Raw genomic sequence first — 17,909 nt, forward strand, 5'->3', positions numbered from 1 at the left:
TGTCTTTGTCAAAAGCAGCAACCCAAAGGAAGGAAAAACACCACCCACGGCTCTTCTGAGGCCTCTGAGGTGCTTCGGTCAGATATGACCTACTGTGAAGCACCACTAAATGGGGAAGAAATACATGAATGTTTTTTCTGCTCACTGGAGCTCACTAGATAAAGCAGAATTGAAGATAGGCATGTTGAACTTATTGCTCTTCCATCCCAGGATCAGTGGGTTTGGAAGGTTCCCAGACATCATCAATGCTTTTCTCTCCAAGAGATAAAACTGAAGATAAGAATTTTATTTTATTTTAAGCCTTTGAAAAATTAATCCTAAAGTAGTATCTGTTTTTTAAAGACAATTTGGAAAATATAGAAAAGTAAGGGGGAGGCAGAGACAACAGAGCCCAGCCATAGTCTCATCACTCCAGCACAATAAATATACAATAGGAAAACAATTTGTAATTTCCATGATCATGAACTTTGAGGTGAATTTTTAATTCCTGTTCTTCCTAATGGAACTTATGAATTTAGTTGTCTATTTGTCTCTCCTCGAACTTTTTCCCCAAAGGACTCCATGTGAGCTAAGGTAACAGAGGTGACAATTTGGAACACATGAAAAAATAGCAAAAGAAAATGGTGAGGGATATATGGGAATGACCCCAAGAAACCCAGTTATCAACCTGTTCCTATGGTCAGCAATGATGATATTTGGGTTGAATATTCAGTATTAGGACTCCAGGCTGATCTACTTGTAGACTATTCTGACTTCTATACCCAGAGAGAGATTGGGAAATAGAGTCGTTGCAAAAGGTGTCTACTGGAGTTCATTAGGGAAGCCACAGCCCAGTGGGCGTGGCCGGTACAATATCATGCTGCTGCCTCCACGGGTGAGGAGAACCCCTGGGGAGGTGGTGTGGCCATCCCAAAGCCTCCATCACCTGCCCACTCATGCCAGCTCATTTTATTGACCTTAGTCTTCCAAGAGACCATGGAAGTATAAATAATAAAGCAAGAAAGGCAGATGCATTTGGCTGGCTCAGTGGACTTCTGAATGTACTGTGAGTATAAGACCTTCCCTTTCAAAAGACCGAGTGCTTCTTGTCTATTCCACGTGAAGCTTTCTTCAGAATGAGGGAGGATATAGCACTATCCACAGGAGGGGGTATGAAAGGAAAATTCTAGAGGATCTCCAAAATCCAGGTAAACCCCTCTTAAGGAATTTGTTGAACGTCTTTGGCAGAGTGTTATGGATGTCTACTGCCAAGTGCTTTTCTAGAGAAAAAAGCTTCATGAATGTGGGGATGGGAGAGGTCTTGGGACATAAGTGGTGCCTCCAACTTGGGTCCACCCTTGCTGCATGATGCTGGCCATAGTCAGCCTTGTATGTGAGCTGTTTGGGAATCTTTCTCTCTCTCTGAGGACAGAGGCTAGATCTATCAACTCATTGATTCGTGGAGAAAGTGAGGCCAAGGAGCCTGTTCAATGCATTTCTGCAGAATTGCCTTCACCAGCTGGATTCTCACCACTGATGCACATTGCAACCATGATGTCTTCCTTTGTCCACTCTGAGCCTCATTTCCCTCTTTATGGCACAGATAATCCTGAAGTCGATGATCTCTCAGCCTTTCCAACCCACATATCCCCTCCCCTTAGAATGCAGTCACAGAAGGGGAGGAGGACCAGGTCAGGCAAACAGCTGGAAAGTTCTCGAGGGTTTGGAGAAGGCTGTGGGGCTTGCTGGGCTGAGAGTCAGTCTGCAACATCAATATGGACCATTTTCTGGGCATTGCTGTAGTGTCCCAGTGCCTGACACAGAGTGAGGACTCAAACATATTTCTTCAAGAATGAAGGCAGAAATCTACAGGGCAAATTAAGAAGTGGAATGGGGACATGTGCTCCACTCTTTGTTTTCCAGGAAGGAGGAAAAAGTATATTGCTGTGGTCATCAGAGTTTGTTTACAGGGCTTCTCTTACTTCTAACAGGGGAGAGAAGATATATCTTACCACCACTTAGTTCTAAATGTGCTTTTAAAAATAGTAATTTAATTTCTACTGTATATTGAGTGATTTCTTCTAAAAACAATATGAGTCCTTTAAAACAGGTGAGCCACAGAGCAGGCCTGGAGTGGCTCTTCAAGATGGGGCTCTGGTGAGGGTCTTCTGTTGGGAGGCTAAGGCACATCTTTAGCAAGGATTCCCCAGATTTCTCAGCCCAAGGGAGGGCACTGAGTTTACCCAAGTGCTACACACTCCAAGGGGTGCTTTGAAAAGATTCCGAGGAAAGGTGGCATCTCAGAGGGCCTGGGGTTCCTGGGGCAGGAAGGGGTTTCTGGGGCAGGAAGGGGTGCCTGGTGCATGCAGCCAAGTATAGGAAGCTTCTCCCCAATGAGCAGGGAACACATTGGTTGCCTGAAGCTCACTCTGTTGGTTCTCAAGACTTGGGAACTTGTCCAGAGTATTCTAAACATTTTGGTCTCATTGGCTTGAAGAAGGATATTACACCAACTCTTTCTAGCCAGTCAGTTTCACCCCAGGGAAGAGAGGGAGGGTGGTCAACTATCAGGAGAGGAGTGACCTGCCCAAGGACAGGGGGAGGTCTCTCTAAAGGAAACTGTGGTTCCAAACCACTGTGCGCTGAGTAGACCTTCTGTAGCCTGTGTGTGTTCTCCCTGTTTAGGTATTGTTTCTTCAAACTGTGGTGATAATGGGGGAAGCACTTTGTAAATTTTGAAATATTATTATTGTTGAGTCTGCTGTCATCGTTCACTGTTGCTTCAGTTGGCTCATTGGGACGGTGTGGGAGGTGGAAGCAGTGCCCTCCCACTGCTACACGCCCTCTCGTGTAGACTTAAGCCGCCTGTGCTACCTGTGCAGATGCTTCCCACCTGGTTTGAATCTGTCTTTAGGATGAATGACTTCCGGGTCAGTGAGGCACTATTTTATCTAGTCATAAGAGGAGGAAATTATTTTTCCAAATTAATAGGGAGCATGGGAGTAGGATGGTCAGAGACTTGAAATACTGACTATAGCCTTATGTGTCCTATGTGTACCCCATGGGGTTCGGTTTCTATCTTGTTCTCTTTTTTTCTTGGTTTTGTTTTAGCTTTATCTCTTTATTTATTTTGAGTGACAGCCAAACACACACAGATACACGCGCGCACACACACACACACACACACACACACTCCAAACTAAAAGCCAACAAACAATTGCTCAACTCAGGAGAGCAACATATCAATTGATTGGGAAATAACCAGTTGCTCAGCTATTTTAATTGATGGAATTAAAAATTAGCCTACTCAGGTATCTAACCCAACTGACAAATTTGGGTCAGTTTAAAGCCCGTGATGATAGATGGAAAGGCCCAGAATTGGGCTGGTGTGGGCTGTTTGGGGGAGAAAGGCCAGATGTTGACACTCAGGGAGCCAGGGCAGGAGGTCTGGTGGGGACTGTTGTGACACAGGCATGCAAAGGTGGGAAGGTGCTGAGACCTGGCCAGGCCAGGATGTGGACTGTGTCCCTTGGGGGGGCGGTGGTGGCAGTACCACCTGATCACCAGCATCTCATGGGGGAAGAAACCAAATTATCACCACCTTCCCCTTATTTAATAGATGAAGATACTGTAAGCCTGAAGGGTGAGGAGACTTGCCTTGAAACGCCTAACAAACATACAAGTTGGGGAGAACCGCTATCCACACCTGGAATTCCATAATCTGTTCTCATTTCTGAAGCTTGGCGATGTAGAGAAAACTTTAGGGCACAGCGACTGAACATCACGGTAAAGCTGTGCGTGCCACAAAGTGTTCCCGGGATGGCGCTTTTTGCAGGTTCCTTCCCTGCTCCGGCCCTGCCCTGCCCAGCCTCGTCCCAAGGCTCCTGCCAGGCTGCTGAACGTCCTCCATGTCAAATGGCTGTGAAACCTGCTGCTGAGAATGTTTTCTCAGCTCCTTGAGGGACATGACTTAACTTCTCCACTCCTAGGCACTGGGCACTTGCACCCACTGTGAATAGCAGAAGCTTCTGTTTTTAATCCAGGCAGCCTTTGTAAACAATGCAGCCCCCTAAACCCTGAGCTGGAATCCTTCCCATTTTCTATTTTCTTTTGTTTATCTGAAGCATCCTTGGGAATTTTACTAATTTCTCTTCTACAGTCTGTTTTCAGACAGCCCATAGAGCCCTTGTTTATCACCGGCTGTTATTAAGTTTTACCAAAAAGTAGTTTTTGGGGGTGGAAGGTGCTTAGAGAGCACCTAGGTTCAGAGAGGGAAAGTGCTTCCTGGAATGTGACACAGCTACGAAGGCATGAGAGCAGAGCACAGAACTCCTGCCTACTTCGTAGTCCTGGCATTTAAAAAAAAAATGTATCTGCCCATATTTGTGAGGATGTTTTTGGCTTCAAGGAAATGACGATGTAACTCAATGTCACTGGGGGTCCAGAGGCAGGGTGCGCTCTGGGGCCAGCTTTTTCCATGGCCCCAGCTCCGGTTTCTCCTAAGAGCCCTTGGATGCATCCTCTTTGTGCTCTGGCTTTGCTTTCGAGTCACTTCCCCCATGGAGCAAAGTTGCTGTTAGTCCCTGCCTGCCGTACCTTCCTGCCCAAGATATCCCAGGAAAGAGACAGGGCAGCACCCCAACATTCCAACAGTCTTGAAATCCTCCCTCATTGTACCTCTTAAGCCACATGCCCCTCCCTAAACAAGTATCAGGGCAGAAATTCCCACCTGCAATGATTGGATTAGGTCTGGCTCCTGAAGCAACCAGTAGCAGGAGAGTTGAGATGCCCCTGCACCAATCAGACCCTCCACTGGAGTAGGGAGAAGCTTCTGTCCCTGAGGCACATGGGCTGCCTGAGAGAAGAGTGTATTACTGAAAATAAGAAAAAGAAAGAGAAGATGAGGAGGAGAGGATAAGAGGAGAAGAAGGGAAGGAGGGGGAAGAGGAGGAGAAGGAGGAGGATGATCTATTGGGAAGCTGGGAGAATGGATGCTGAGGGAGCAATGAGCATTATTCACTAGAATTTTCCAATACTATACTACAAACTCCTTGAAGACCTTTGTTGTGATCAAGGCTCTATCCATAGTGCTTGGCATAGAAGGATTTGGACATGAAGAACATGGGAACTGGGGACACTCCCAGGTACAGGCCCTGCCTAGTGTTCATTCATCTGCTTGTTCAGTCAACCAGAAAGAGCCAGGCATGGGAATTTAGCTGCGCAGACCCTGTTGGTGGCTGACCCAGTTCCCCTTTGCTGGTACTGCTGTGAGGGTTGGCTGCTGACAGCTCACAGCGGCCTTCCCCTCTCCAGAAAATTGTCCTTGGCTGATAAGACCTAATTGACCCAGTTATGCACCATGACCTGCATCCAGAGGACAGATCACAGCCACTAACTGACTGATTCTGTCCAAAAGGCCAGCCTGGAGAGCCCTTCCACTGTGGACCAGGCCAAGGCTAGATGTCACCTTGGCTCCTTCCCTTTTCCATCCCATTTCCATCACTTCCCTATAGGCTCCTGCTGAGACAACTGCCTCAATACATAACATGCAGCTAAATCCCCATCTCAGGTTCTGCTTCTAGGGAACCCATCTAAGACAACCATGAATAGCCTTTACTGTGGACAGGCTGACTCTTTCCCATGAATTACAGACACACAAGATATAAATCACAGGAAGAAAGCAGACTAAATGACATAACAGATGACCAAGTAAAGAAATCTGCCTTCATTTTACGTATGAATTGGTATAACCATCACTGACAGTAGTATGTCCAACCAGAGAAATCAATAATTAGGCCAACATGCTTTTGGCATCTCTCTGCAGCATTAGGACTGGAGATTAAGGGCAAAGAGTAACTAAAAGTCTTGTCTCCCAGAAGCTCACAGTGCCGTTGGAAGATGTCAAAGCTGAGAGGTGGGTGAAAGGAGCAGCAGTCCAGCGCCAGGCAGACCTGGCTGTTCCTCTCCCATGGTGCCATCCCCTTCCCTCCCTGGGAAGGGCGTAGGGAAGAAGGTTTCCTGGAGACCTAAGTCCTTCTGGTGTGAGTATCCACCACCTAGAGAACATATGCGCTTAAACAAAGGGCTTGATCTCTGCAAATTAGTCATGATTCTTTTGGCTGAAGGGGAAAAAATTCACCTCAAACCAGCCAACTCTAAAAGGGAAATTTATTGGCTTTTATAACTTGGAAACATGGAAGTGGGTAGTAAATTGAGGTAAAGCTTAGTCCAGGGTCTCCGAAGATGTCATCGGATGTGTCAGTCCATTTCTGTCTTTCCACCTCCCTCTATTGCTCTCCTCTCCTACATGTGGAAACCATGGCCACATTCAGCTTCAGGGCTACTTCACAAAGTTAGCTGCCTCAAAGTTTAGGGGCTTTTACATTCCCTTAGAAAGACACTGACTGGTCTGATTTTGGTCCACACTCTCATCTTTAACCAGCCAGTGTGGCAAAGGAATGAAGTATTATGACGGTAGGTCTGGGTCACATGCCTACACTACGGGGTATCCTCACTGTGGTCCAATGGAGGGGAGGAGAGCTGTTCCTCAAAGGAATTGAGACACTGTTTCCATAAAGAGGGTACAAAAACAAAAGATGTCTTCTACATTCAGTCCTCCTATTTACAAAATGTAGAAAGTCATTTCTAGTCCCCAGGGTGACTACAAAGGTTAAACGCTATGAACGGGTCAAAGCACTCACAAACTGCGATGTACAACACATACTAGTCACTGTATTTCTTCTTTCATCTGGTCTTCCTCTGGGTAACTTGTGGGCGATGGGGTTATCATGTTCTTTTTTTCTGCTAACCTCAGGTCTACTACTCAACAAGATAGTCTTCAAGGAAAATGAACCCCACGCTGGGCCTGGCTATTTTTCTGGCTGTTCTCCTCACTGTGAAAGGTCTTCTGAAGCCAAGCTTCTCACCAGGGAATTATAAAGCTTTGAGCCAGGCCCAAGGGTGGAAGGAAAGGAAGGCAGCCAAGGAGCTTACAAGGCAGAACATGGATTTTGGCTTTAAGCTTCTCAAGAAGCTGGCCTCCAACAACCCTGGCAGGAATATCATGCTATCCCCCTTGAGTATCTCTACAGCTTTCTCCTTGCTGTGCCTGGGTGCCCAGGACAGCACCCTGGATGAGATCAAGCAGGGGTTCAACTTCAGAAAGATCCCAGAAAAAGATCTTCATGAGGGCTTCCATTACATCATCCACGAGCTGAACCAGAAGACCCAGGACCTCAAAGTGAGCATCGGGAACACGCTGTTCATTGACCGCGGGCTGCAGCCCCAGCGTAAGTTTTTGGAAGATGCCGAGAACTTTTACGGTGCAGAAACCATCCTTACCAACTTTCAGAATTTGAAAATTACTCAGAAGCAGATCAATGACTTTATCAGTAATAAAACCTATGGGAAAATTAACAACCTGATAGAGAATATAGACCCTGGCACTGTGATGCTTCTTACAAATTATATTTTCTTCCGAGGTAAGGTTTTTGGCATGTTGGTGTGGAAAGAATAGGATGACCATTAGACTTGGGTTAAAAATCTGGGTTGGCCACTGTTTGCTCTTTGACCTTGAATTCATATGTCATTTGTCTCTCAGAACCTCACTATTCCTATCTGTAAAATGGGTATCATGATACATAACTCATCATACAATTATCAAGATTTAAAGTGAAAATGTATGTGAAATGAGCTTTATGAAGTCTGTCATTTTCATGATTAGTGATTATCCTAACACAACATTGGTTATAGAGGTCGGAATTACATTTCGTTCCCATCTCTTAGATGAGAAAAAACATTCAGAGAGAGATTAACTGACTTACTCCAAGTTACAAAGCCCATCATTGAGTCAGGACTGGAACCCATTTCTCCTGGCTCTAGCACCGTGTGCTTTCCGGCACTTTAAGCAGACACCTGAGATGGTGATTGTGTTGATTATGGTGATGGTGATCACTTGGTGGGTCTTCTTACATATAATATATATGAATTCTCCTTATCAGACTTTATGTATTTCCCAGATCTGATGGAGAGAGACAGAAAAAAAAGACGGAAGAATGTTTCCAAATTTCAGCTTTATCCCCCAACACCACACAGAACACATATACACAGACAGGTTGGCCAAAATAGGTGAGAATCAGAGGCCAACACCCATCAGTCCAGATAAAATCACTGCTGGAGTGTCGGGAACATGGTACTAAATATAAAAAATTGAGGGTTCTCAAAATTCACAGGCAGATTGACGGCTAAAGAAGAAAAAAGGTGACCACTGGCAGTCTAAAACCTCAATGTGCCTAAACCAGAGAAGGAAAAGGGAGAATATGGAATTTCCTGAAATCCCTATGTCCCCTAGATAACAATAGGAATAACAGTGAAAATAACGATGCTGATGACAACTAGCACCTACTCAACCTCACTATACACAGGCACTGAGCTGTGCTGCCTTATCCCGCTACATGTCAAGGCATCCCTATGAGGTAGCTGTCAATATCCTCATTCTACAAATAAGAACACTGAAGTCCAGGGAGATTGAGACACTTATCCAAGGTTAACCCTTGATAACCTTTTGGACAGGTAGATAGAACAGTGAGGCCAGGATTTGAACTCAGGGAGTTGGCCCTACAATGAGGACTCTCGGGTGGCAAGTTTGAAAGACCCAGGTCTGAGTTTATGCCCAATAGGTCAAGGCATCTTCAGAGTCCAGGCACCCAGGCCTCAGTGTTCACTGCTCTTTGGCAAGCTCCCAACGGCAGCCTGTTTCACCAGTTTTCTTAGTTCCACATGACAGCAGCTCCTTCAGGACTGACTCAGATTAGAATCAAGCATTTCTACTCACATCAGACTCAATTAGCCATCATTAATTGTAATGCAGTCCCCTCTGTTAGGACATACTCAGTGGGCTTTCTCAGGCTTAGGGGAACCTGAGCTTATGGTAGTCTGCTTTTCCCCTCTTAATTTAGCAGTCTAGTCCTGACTTCTTTGGGAACTAATAATTGCACCTGAGCCCATCTCATCAGAAATCTCCAGGACGTGGAATGAGAGCAAGGACTTCCCTGATACCCCAGAACATCCCCTTTCACCCTGAATCTGTGTGGACAGAGACTAGTGGTTAGTTGGATTTAGTCACCTTTTTTCCCATGGGATAATCATGTCATTTTGTCTTTCTTCAAACTAAGCCAGGTGGCAACATGAGTTTGATCCAAATGTAACTAAAGAGGAAGATTTCTTTCTGGAGAAAAACAGTTCAGTCAAGGTGCCCATGATGTTCCATAGTGGCATGTACCAAGTTGGCTATGATGATAAGCTCTCTTGCACCATCCTGGAAATACCCTACCATAGAAGTATCACAGCCATCTTCCTCCTTCCTGATGAGGGCAAGCTGAAGCACTTGGAGAAAGGCTTGCAGGTGGACACTTTCTCCAGATGGAAAACGTTACTGTCACGCAGGTAAAGTGGGTGCCTAGCCCTCGCAGCTTTTTCCTTCTCCTGTATTCCCTCTTATTTCTTCTCTCTGAGCTCTTACCTCATGGCCAAGTCCTCTTCTGGGCTCTATAATAAACTTATATCATGGTGAGAAGTATACTGGGGAACAAATTACAGGAATAGAGTGAAGTGCTTGACTCTTTGAGGGAGATTCATCAAGACTGTGAAAGCACAGTAGATGGAGTCTCAGTGGAGGGTGGTGGTCAGGGAGGACTTCACAGAGGATATAGTATTTGAGCCAAGTCTTCAAGGTTGGGTGGCAGTCTGTATGAAAGGGAGAGGAGCAAAGGAAACGGCAAGGACAAACACGGGCTGTAAAAGAGAGCTGTGAGTTGTGAGGAGAATGATGTTGTCAACTGTGGTGTCACAACAGTTGAAGCTGTAGGGTGGCTGCTCCTCCACTGAAGAAGATGTTTCCAGTGGGAAGGGCAGGTGAAGCTGTGCAGATCTCGAGGGATGGCAGCGCTCTTGGAATGCCCTGGCACTTAGCTCCCCCCTTCCAGAAATGTGACTTTATTGAAAGCATTCAGAACCAGAATTTTCCTTTCTCGAGCCTGCAGCTCACTCTAGATATCACAGATGCATTCTGCAATGCCTCCAAGGCTATGTTCCGTGTGAAAGGAGTCACATCAGTTCAGTTCAGTTACCATCCACAGGTTCCCCCATGTTGTCTCAACATGGGGACATCCCAAAGGGACTGACATGTTTCAGCCTGCACTCTACAGAGTTTTAGAGTTCATAGGGATGTCTTGGGAGATCTCCCTAAGGAATTCGGGGCTGTAGAAGGTGAAGAGAAGGTGAGAAATGGGAGGAATGCCAGGTCTTCCACTCTTGGCTTTGTGAGACATGGACTCCAGAATATGACATTTCCTGTAGGACTCAAATTACAGTGGCTTGAGACCCTGCAGTTGATTTGCTGGAACTTGCCATCCTGACTGCGCTCCAGTCCCATCTCCAAGCCATGTCTGATGATTTCCCCATGGGGCTACAGCTCAGGTGCTGCACTGGAGGCTTCACGTTCCCCTCACCAAGGCCCTCTGCAGCCCCCGGTGCTGTGACCACCATCAGGCCACCATCAACCACACAGAGATGTTCCCTGGGCACGGCCATCATCTCTCTGGCTTCAGGCTTCATCTCCTTTTGCACCTTTACTCAAGAGTGGAATAGAACCTTCGAGATTTTCTGTAGGCTGGTGCCAGACTTCCTGGAGGTTTGGGAATAACAGAACCAAAGCTCTCGCAGGAACCCAGGATAACTTAGAGTGCAGTTACTTAGAAGTGGCATCTTGTAGAGTCCAAGTGTAGGCTGCTCTCAGTGTCTCTTCCAGGGCACCTCCTTCCATTTATCTAGTGCCTGCTCTGCCTCCCCATCCCTCTGGGACTGCTTCCCGCATCTCCATGACTTGAGGCCAGGCCTCCTCACCAGGAGGGCCGTGGAGAGGAAGGTCCCTCTCACCCAGGAATGTCTTGCCTACCCAGTCACTTCTGGCCTTGGAATGACAGGCAGGGAAATGTCTACCTTCCCAAGAAGAAACTCCAAATCCTCTTGCAGGACAGGGGGCTTTGCCCACGGTCCCCAAGGAATTACATTTGGTTAGAACATGACAGGCAAATATTCCTACTGTCTGAGCTCATTATTTCTGGGAGATAAGTGGTCAAGTTGCTTTGATCTACAGGTAAGAAGCGCAGTCCAGACATCTCAGTGGTCCGCTGTGGGGTGGACGGGATATCCCTATGTGTTCTTCCTGCAGTCCCCTCCAGACGGGAGAAGACCCTGAGCAGAAAAATCACCTTTTCCCTAAAAGAAGTAACCAAGTCAACAGACACACACCAGTTTACATGTGGGTAGAACATGTCAGAATTTAGGCTTCGGATGACGTCCACCTGGCCTCTGTGCAGGAGGCAGACACCTGCTTTGGATTTGCAGAATTTGAGGCCAGGTGCTGCTCCTCTGATTTCGCCAGAGGAAAAGCTCTATTTCCCAGGGTCCACCTTTAGGAGCAGAAAACTGCTGGTGGTTTTGAAATAGCCATTGTCCTGTTCAGAAGTGTTGAGGGTTCACTCCCAGCCTGGGCACCCCACACATTTCCGTACATATTGGTATATGCACTCACCTGCCAGCAGCAGCTGCATTTAATGCCTTCCCATGTTGGCACAAATGAAAGCAAATCTCCCCATTAACGCACTGGACCTAGGGCCCTTCGCTACTCAGGAACTTCACCCTAGAAATCCTCTCCTCACTTTCCTACATCAGCATATGTTTTTCTCTCTTCTGAATCATTTCCGTCAGATACAAAGATGCTCTTATCTTCCATCTCATCATGAAACCTCGTAGGGGGCCAGGGATAACTTACAGCTCATGGAAGTGGCTTCTATGCAAGAAGACAAAGCAGGTGTCTGCCTTCTGTGCAAGCGACCTGTACGGCTTGTGCTGGCCTGCAGGAAATCCCAATGCTCTTGTTTTTCCCAACATAAAAGTTTCTCTTGACCCTTGTTTTTCCCCAGTTATTCCCCCATTTCGTCACTCCGCCTTTGCAGGTGAACACCGTGAAGCAGTTGCCTCTGTTCACAGCCCCTAGTTCCTCTCATCCTTTCCTAAATCCACTCCAGTCCAGCTTCTGCACCTACTTCTCACAGACAGCTCCATTCCCAGGGTCTCAAGGGTGTCTGTGTTGCAGAGTGCAGTCAGTCTCAGGCCTCGCTGTTAGGCTGGTTGGTGTCCCCACCTCCTTAAGGTGCTCTTCATTTGGCTTCAAGCTCTCCACTCTCACGGCACCTCCCACCTTTCCCCTCCTCAATCTCCTTTGCTGGAGACTCCTCTCCTCCTCCAGGTCTCAGAGGTGAGTGTCTTAGGGCTCAATTCCCAGCCTTCTTTTCTGTCTATACTTACTCCTGAGTGAGTGCACAGGCTCAGACCTTTAAACACCATCTCTATTACCACGACTGCCATGCTTCTAGCCCCAGCCCCTGTTCTCCCCCAAACTCCAGAGTCATGGATCTTTCTGTTTACCCAGAATCTCCCCTGTATGTGTAATTGGAGCTTAGAGTCAACACATCAAGAATGGTGTCCTGATCTGTCCCCAGGGAGCCTCCCCAAGCCTGCCCATCTCAGTCAATGGTGACTCCATCTTATTAGTTGTTCAAGCCAAAAACCTTGGAGTCACCCTGACCCCTCTCAAATGCCTCATTCCGTCTGTCAGGAAACCCCTTTAGCCTACAGCAAACTACATCTGGAATTTGGTATCTTTCCACTGTCTCTATGGCTCCCAACATCCGACGACCACACTAGCTTCCAAATGGTCTCCCAGCATCAGTTTTGCGCATCCCTACTTCACACACACCACCAGCACCAAGAGTATATTCTTAACAGAGGCGACAGAATGATCTTTTTAAATCCTAAGCAAGACTATGTCACTCCTCTCTTCAAAACCCTACAGTGACTGCCCATTTTATTCAGGAAAAAAAAAATCCTAATTTGTCTAATTCCCTTGCATGCCTCAAGGTTTGCTCAAACCTTGGACTGATCCCTGATTTCTGCAAGTTGACCTATTTATTTTTTTCCATAGCACTTACTGCCTTCTGCATGCTACCGGTACATGTATGTAGGTTTAGGTGGTACTTTTTGCTATGTTGATTCTATCCCCCGTCTTCCCTGCTGGAACACACAGTCAGGGGCAGGGATCTTTGCCTGTTCTGTTCATAGATGCATCTCCAGCACCTAGAACAGCACCTGGTATACAGTGGGCATTTAATAAATGTTTGTTGAGTGAATGAATTAGTGGAAAGGTGAATTTGGGAGTCGTCGGGTCTGTGGATGATACTCAAAGCTTGAGACTGAATGCCCTTCATGGGGAGGGAGTGAAGGTGGAAAAGAGAAGGGGACCAAGGTCTGAGTCTTGGAGCAGCAGCGTAGCTGGTAGAGACAGGTGGGCTGGAGCCAGACAGGAGCAGGAGTGGTGGGGAAGGAGGAGAAGCCTCAAGGGTGGACTTGGAATGCTTCACCCTGGGGAAAGAGATTACTGGCAGGTGCGGCTCACTGAGAGTTGACTCTGGGATGTGGGGCTGGATGTCAACGGTGACTCTGGAAAGAGTTACTTCCATAGAAAGTTGAGGTCAAAGAGCCGACTGCAGTGGACTGAGGCAATCGTGGGAGGGAGTGGAGATAGCTAGCAGAGACAACCTCTGCTACAAAGGGAAGTAAAGAAATGAGCTGGAAGCTGGAAAGGCAATTCAGGGCCAAGACAGATGTCTTGGCATTAGTTTTTGAGGATAGGGTGCAGCCTTCGCCAGAGGAGGATCAAAGGGACACTCTTGAAGGATGATGCAGGAGAGAGAGGACACATAGGCAGGAATGAGGTCCTTGGGTAGGTGGGAAAATAAGGTGCAGGGCCAGGTGAGCAGGAGTCCAGGGTCTGCAGGTACCTCAGGAGACCCTGGCCCCAGGCTCCGGGCAGGAGGCTGATCGCGGTTCAGCCACAGAGGATGTGAAGTTGCTAGTTGGAGGGCAGGAGGATGGACACCTGCTAAGTGCTGACTGTCTGCTGAGCACCTTGCCTGCATTTGCCTTAGCACCCCTAGTGTCCCACGGGAGAGATGATGATCAGCTTCCTTCTCACGTAAGTGACTTAGAGAAGGAAGGTCATTTGCCCCAAGTCACAGAGCTCATGAGAGGCAGAGTGGATTTGAACCCAGTTCTGTCTAGCTCCAGATTCTGGATGCCCTGTTCCCTTCAGCGTCAGATATTCCAGGGTCAGGATGGGCTCAGGGCTCAGGCATGGCAGTGACTACAGTGGGGACATCGTCAGTGACTGCGGCTGAAGGGGCTCTGAGACAGGGGGACTTGAGACTTGAGAACACTCCCTGTAGAGGGCTCTGGGGCAGGTGTGCTGGGAGGCAGGGACACTGTTCAGATTGCTTACAGTGTTTTGAAACCAGGGTCCCAGGGTTAAGGAATCCCTCCTCATTCTGTGGATGGAGAGAGATTGGAGACCTTTGGGGCTGGGAGGACACATTTCATTCGTCATGTATCCTGAGGCCTGCCCTGCAACACGACAGGACTTGACCACTCACCCTTGTCGTGTCAATTCCCCAGGGTCGTAGATGTGTCTGTGCCCAGACTCCACATGACGGGCACCTTCGACCTGAAGAAGACTCTCTCCTACATGGGTATCTCCAAAATCTTTGAGGAGCATGGTGATCTCACCAAGATCGCCCCTTGTCGCAACCTGAAAGTCGGCGAGGTAAGCCTGCCTAGCCTGGACTCCACTCCCTGCAGCACAGGGGCCTTCGCCCAGCCCCGGGCCAGAGCTGGGGTCACAGTGGCTGTCAGAGCCAGGACTCCACCCACCGGTTGGAGTGGCCATGAATCCAGCTGTGACCCTTACCAATCCCGTGATACTGGGCAAACCACATAACCTCCCCCAGCCTCATGCTTCCAGTCTTTAAAACTGCTACTATTTTGGAAATCTATTCAATGTAGCAAACATTGATCAAGGCCTGGAACAGTTATCAGGCCTAGAACTGGTCTAGATCTAACCCAGACTCTCTCTCAAAGGCAACATGCCTTCCTTTCTTTCTTTCTTTCTTTTTCTTTCTTTCTTTCTTTCTTTCTTTCTTTCTTTCTTTCTTTCTTTCTTTCTTTCTTTCTTTCTTTCTTTCTTTCTTTCTTTCTTTCTTTCTTTCCTTTCCTTCCTTCCTTCTTTTCTTCTTTCTTTTTTCTTTCTTTTTTCCTCTTTTCTCTTCTTTCTTTTCCCTTTCCCCCCCCTTTCCCCTTCCCCCTTTCCTTTCCCTTTCTTTCTCTCTTTTTCCCCCTCCTTTTTTTTCTCCCCTTCTTCCTTTTTTCTCTCTTTCCTCCTTCCTTCCTCTTTTCTTCCCGCCATTTCTTCCTTCTTTCTCTTTCTTTCTCTCTTTTTTCCTCTCTTTCTCTCTTTCTTTCTTTCTTCTTTCTTTTTTTTTTTTTGACGGAGTCTTGCTCTGTTGCCCAGGCTGGAGTGCAATGGTACATCTTGGCTCACTGCAACCTCCACCTCCCAGGTTCAAGCAATTCTCCTGCCTCAGCCTCCTAAGTAGCTGGGATTACAGGCACCTGCCCCATGCCCAACTAATTTTTTTTTGTATTTTTAGTAGAGACGGGGTTTCACCATGTTGGCCAGGTTGGTCTCAAACTCCTGACCTCAGGTCATCCACCCATCTTGGCCTCCCAAAGTGCTGGGATTACAGGCGTGAGCCACCGCACCCAAGGCCACACGTTTTGTATGAGTTGGCGTAAGCGTGTGCTGCATAGGAAAATATGACCAAGCAAAGGGGCCTGTGGCCTCTGGCAAAGGTGAGCACCTGATTGCCTGGGGCCAAAAGAGAGCAGCATATAAGTAGGGTCACCAAATTTAGCAAATTTCATACAGGGTACCCAGTTAAATTTGAATTTTAGACCGGGCACGGTGGCTGAAGCCTGTAATCCCAGCACTTTGGGAGGCCGAGACGGGTGGATCACGAGATCAAGAGATCGAGACCATCCTGCCTAACACAGTGAAACCCTGTCTCTACTAAAAAATACAAAAAACTAGCCAGGCGAGGTGGCGGGCACCTGTAGTCCCAGCTACTCGGGAGGCTGAGGCAGGAGAATGGCGTAAACCCGGGAGGCTGAGCTTGCAGTGAGCTGAGGTCCGGCCACTGCACTCCAGCCTGGATGACAGAGCGAGACTCCGTCTCAAAAAAAAAAAAAAAAAAAAAAATTGAATTTTAGATAAATGATGAATAATTTTTTTAGTGCCAGTATGTTCTGAATATTGCACGGGACATACTTACACTAAAATATATTCATTGTTTATCTTGAATTCAAATTTCACTGGATGTCCTGTATTTCACCTGGCAACCCTACTTTGGGGTTAGAAAGGCATTGAAGGAGGGGAAAGATTTCAACGAGCAGAGATGGGTGCGGGAATGGGTGCAGCAGTGTGGCCAAGGCTGGGGGTTTTTGGATATCATGGAGTAGTGGGTGGTGGGGATTAGGTGCTTAATGGAGATGAAGTGGGAGGTTCAAGCCAGTCTGGGAAGGATCCAGCTTGCCAAGCTGAGCCTGCTGCTCTGAATCAGATGGCACAGATTCCACTGTATTTTTCATGTTGACATAAGGAACACAGTTACTAGAATTTTCTCACTTTTGAGCTTTCCTGCCACAGACTTCCCACAAACATTCAACACCAGCTCTGAAGGTCTTGTTGAGTTTAATGGCTTGTTTCGTTCTGTAGTTACGTTTGCTGATAGCTGTGATTCTAACACAGGATACTGTCCTGTTTTCTGCAAGGAAAATTGTGAGAATTTTGCAGACTAGAAAGAAATGTGCAAGGATTTCACACATACCCATCAGCTTCCCAGTACTGATCACCTGTTTACAGATGTTGATACCTTTGGAGTGGATTTGGGATGCAAGTCATCTCAGAGCTAATCCAGAATCTTCCTCCCTCTTAACCATCCACCAGGTGGATGAAAGGAGGTGCTGGAGGCTTCAGGGTGGGGATACCACCACCTCACTTTCACCCAGCTACAGCCCAGTAGACCTTTTCTGCCATGGCTGTGGTTGATGCTTCCCTGTAACCCATGAGAAAGAGAAGCAAACCCCACTCCATCTCTCCCCACATCGACCCCCGTAACTGATGCTCTCCCTACACCATCTTTTCCTTCACGCGGCATCTGCTTGTCGAATATTCTCCAGCATTAATGGCAAAAGAGCCAGAAACCCTGGAGTAAACCAAGTTACTGCTGTGCTGGACAGCTTGGACCAAGTTGTCTCCCTCTCTGATCCTCTCTGGGCCTCCGGCCACCATGGTCGCTGAGCAGCTTGGCAGTCCCTGACTTTGCCCTTGGCTTCCACAGGCTGTGCACAAGGCTGAGCTGAAGATGGATGAGAGGGGTACGGAGGGGGCCGCTGGCACCGGAGCACAGACTCTGCCCATGGAGACACCACTCGTCGTCAAGATAGACAGACCCTATCTGCTGCTGATTTACAGCCAGAAAATACCTTCCGTGCTCTTCCTGGGAAAGATTGTTAACCCTATTGGAAAATAAAGGAGAATTCCTGCTTGCCGCAGACCCCGAACATGGCTTGGGGTTGAACATGTTCCGTCTTCCTGAGATGGAAGTGACAGGCACGGTTCAGCTTAGCCCCTCCCCGTCACCATCTCCCTAGGCTGCCCGAAAGAGCAAAATTGCAAGTTCTAGGAAGTCCTCTGCCCCGTTCCCTCCCTGCCCATTCAAATGCTGGGATTCGATGCCCCACCCACTCGGTGGCATTCTCCTCTCCCCTCCAGCAGGCAGAGGGACTCTGTGATTTAATAAACAAACGTTTCTCCCCACAGCCCTGCCCCAGGTTAACTGGCTATTGGTGGATAATTTGGGGAAGGTATGGGCCACCGCAAGTATCTGGAGACTGGAGGGAGAGACCGGGTTCAAATC

At 47.6% G+C, this 17,909-nt stretch overlaps 3 protein-coding genes across 3 annotated transcripts in view; all 3 read left to right on the top strand.

The window, feature by feature from the left end:
- LOC126959657 (alpha-1-antitrypsin) overlaps nt 1-17,909 on the top strand; it is a 401,225-nt gene that overhangs the window by 276,337 nt on the left and 106,979 nt on the right. The gene's annotated exons all lie outside the window — the stretch shown is intronic.
- Nucleotides 893-17,677, top strand: SERPINA12 (serpin family A member 12). The gene is made up of 5 exons (XM_050799216.1): nt 893-1,045; nt 6,794-7,460; nt 9,153-9,423; nt 14,551-14,698; nt 17,331-17,677. Exons 2-5 carry the CDS (start codon nt 6,827-6,829, stop codon nt 17,520-17,522), a joined length of 1,245 nt encoding a protein of 414 aa, XP_050655173.1. The 5' UTR covers nt 893-1,045; nt 6,794-6,826; the 3' UTR covers nt 17,523-17,677.
- Nucleotides 2,571-17,909, top strand: part of DDX24 (DEAD-box helicase 24) — a 463,245-nt gene continuing 447,906 nt past the window's right edge. The window contains exon 1 of the mRNA XM_050799044.1: nt 2,571-2,580. The gene's annotated coding sequence lies outside the window, so the exon portion shown is untranslated. The remainder of the gene's footprint in view (nt 2,581-17,909) is intronic.

The sequence above is a fragment of the Macaca thibetana genome, chromosome 7 (assembly GCF_024542745.1).
Source record: "Macaca thibetana thibetana isolate TM-01 chromosome 7, ASM2454274v1, whole genome shotgun sequence".
Lineage (NCBI taxonomy): Eukaryota > Metazoa > Chordata > Mammalia > Primates > Cercopithecidae > Macaca > Macaca thibetana.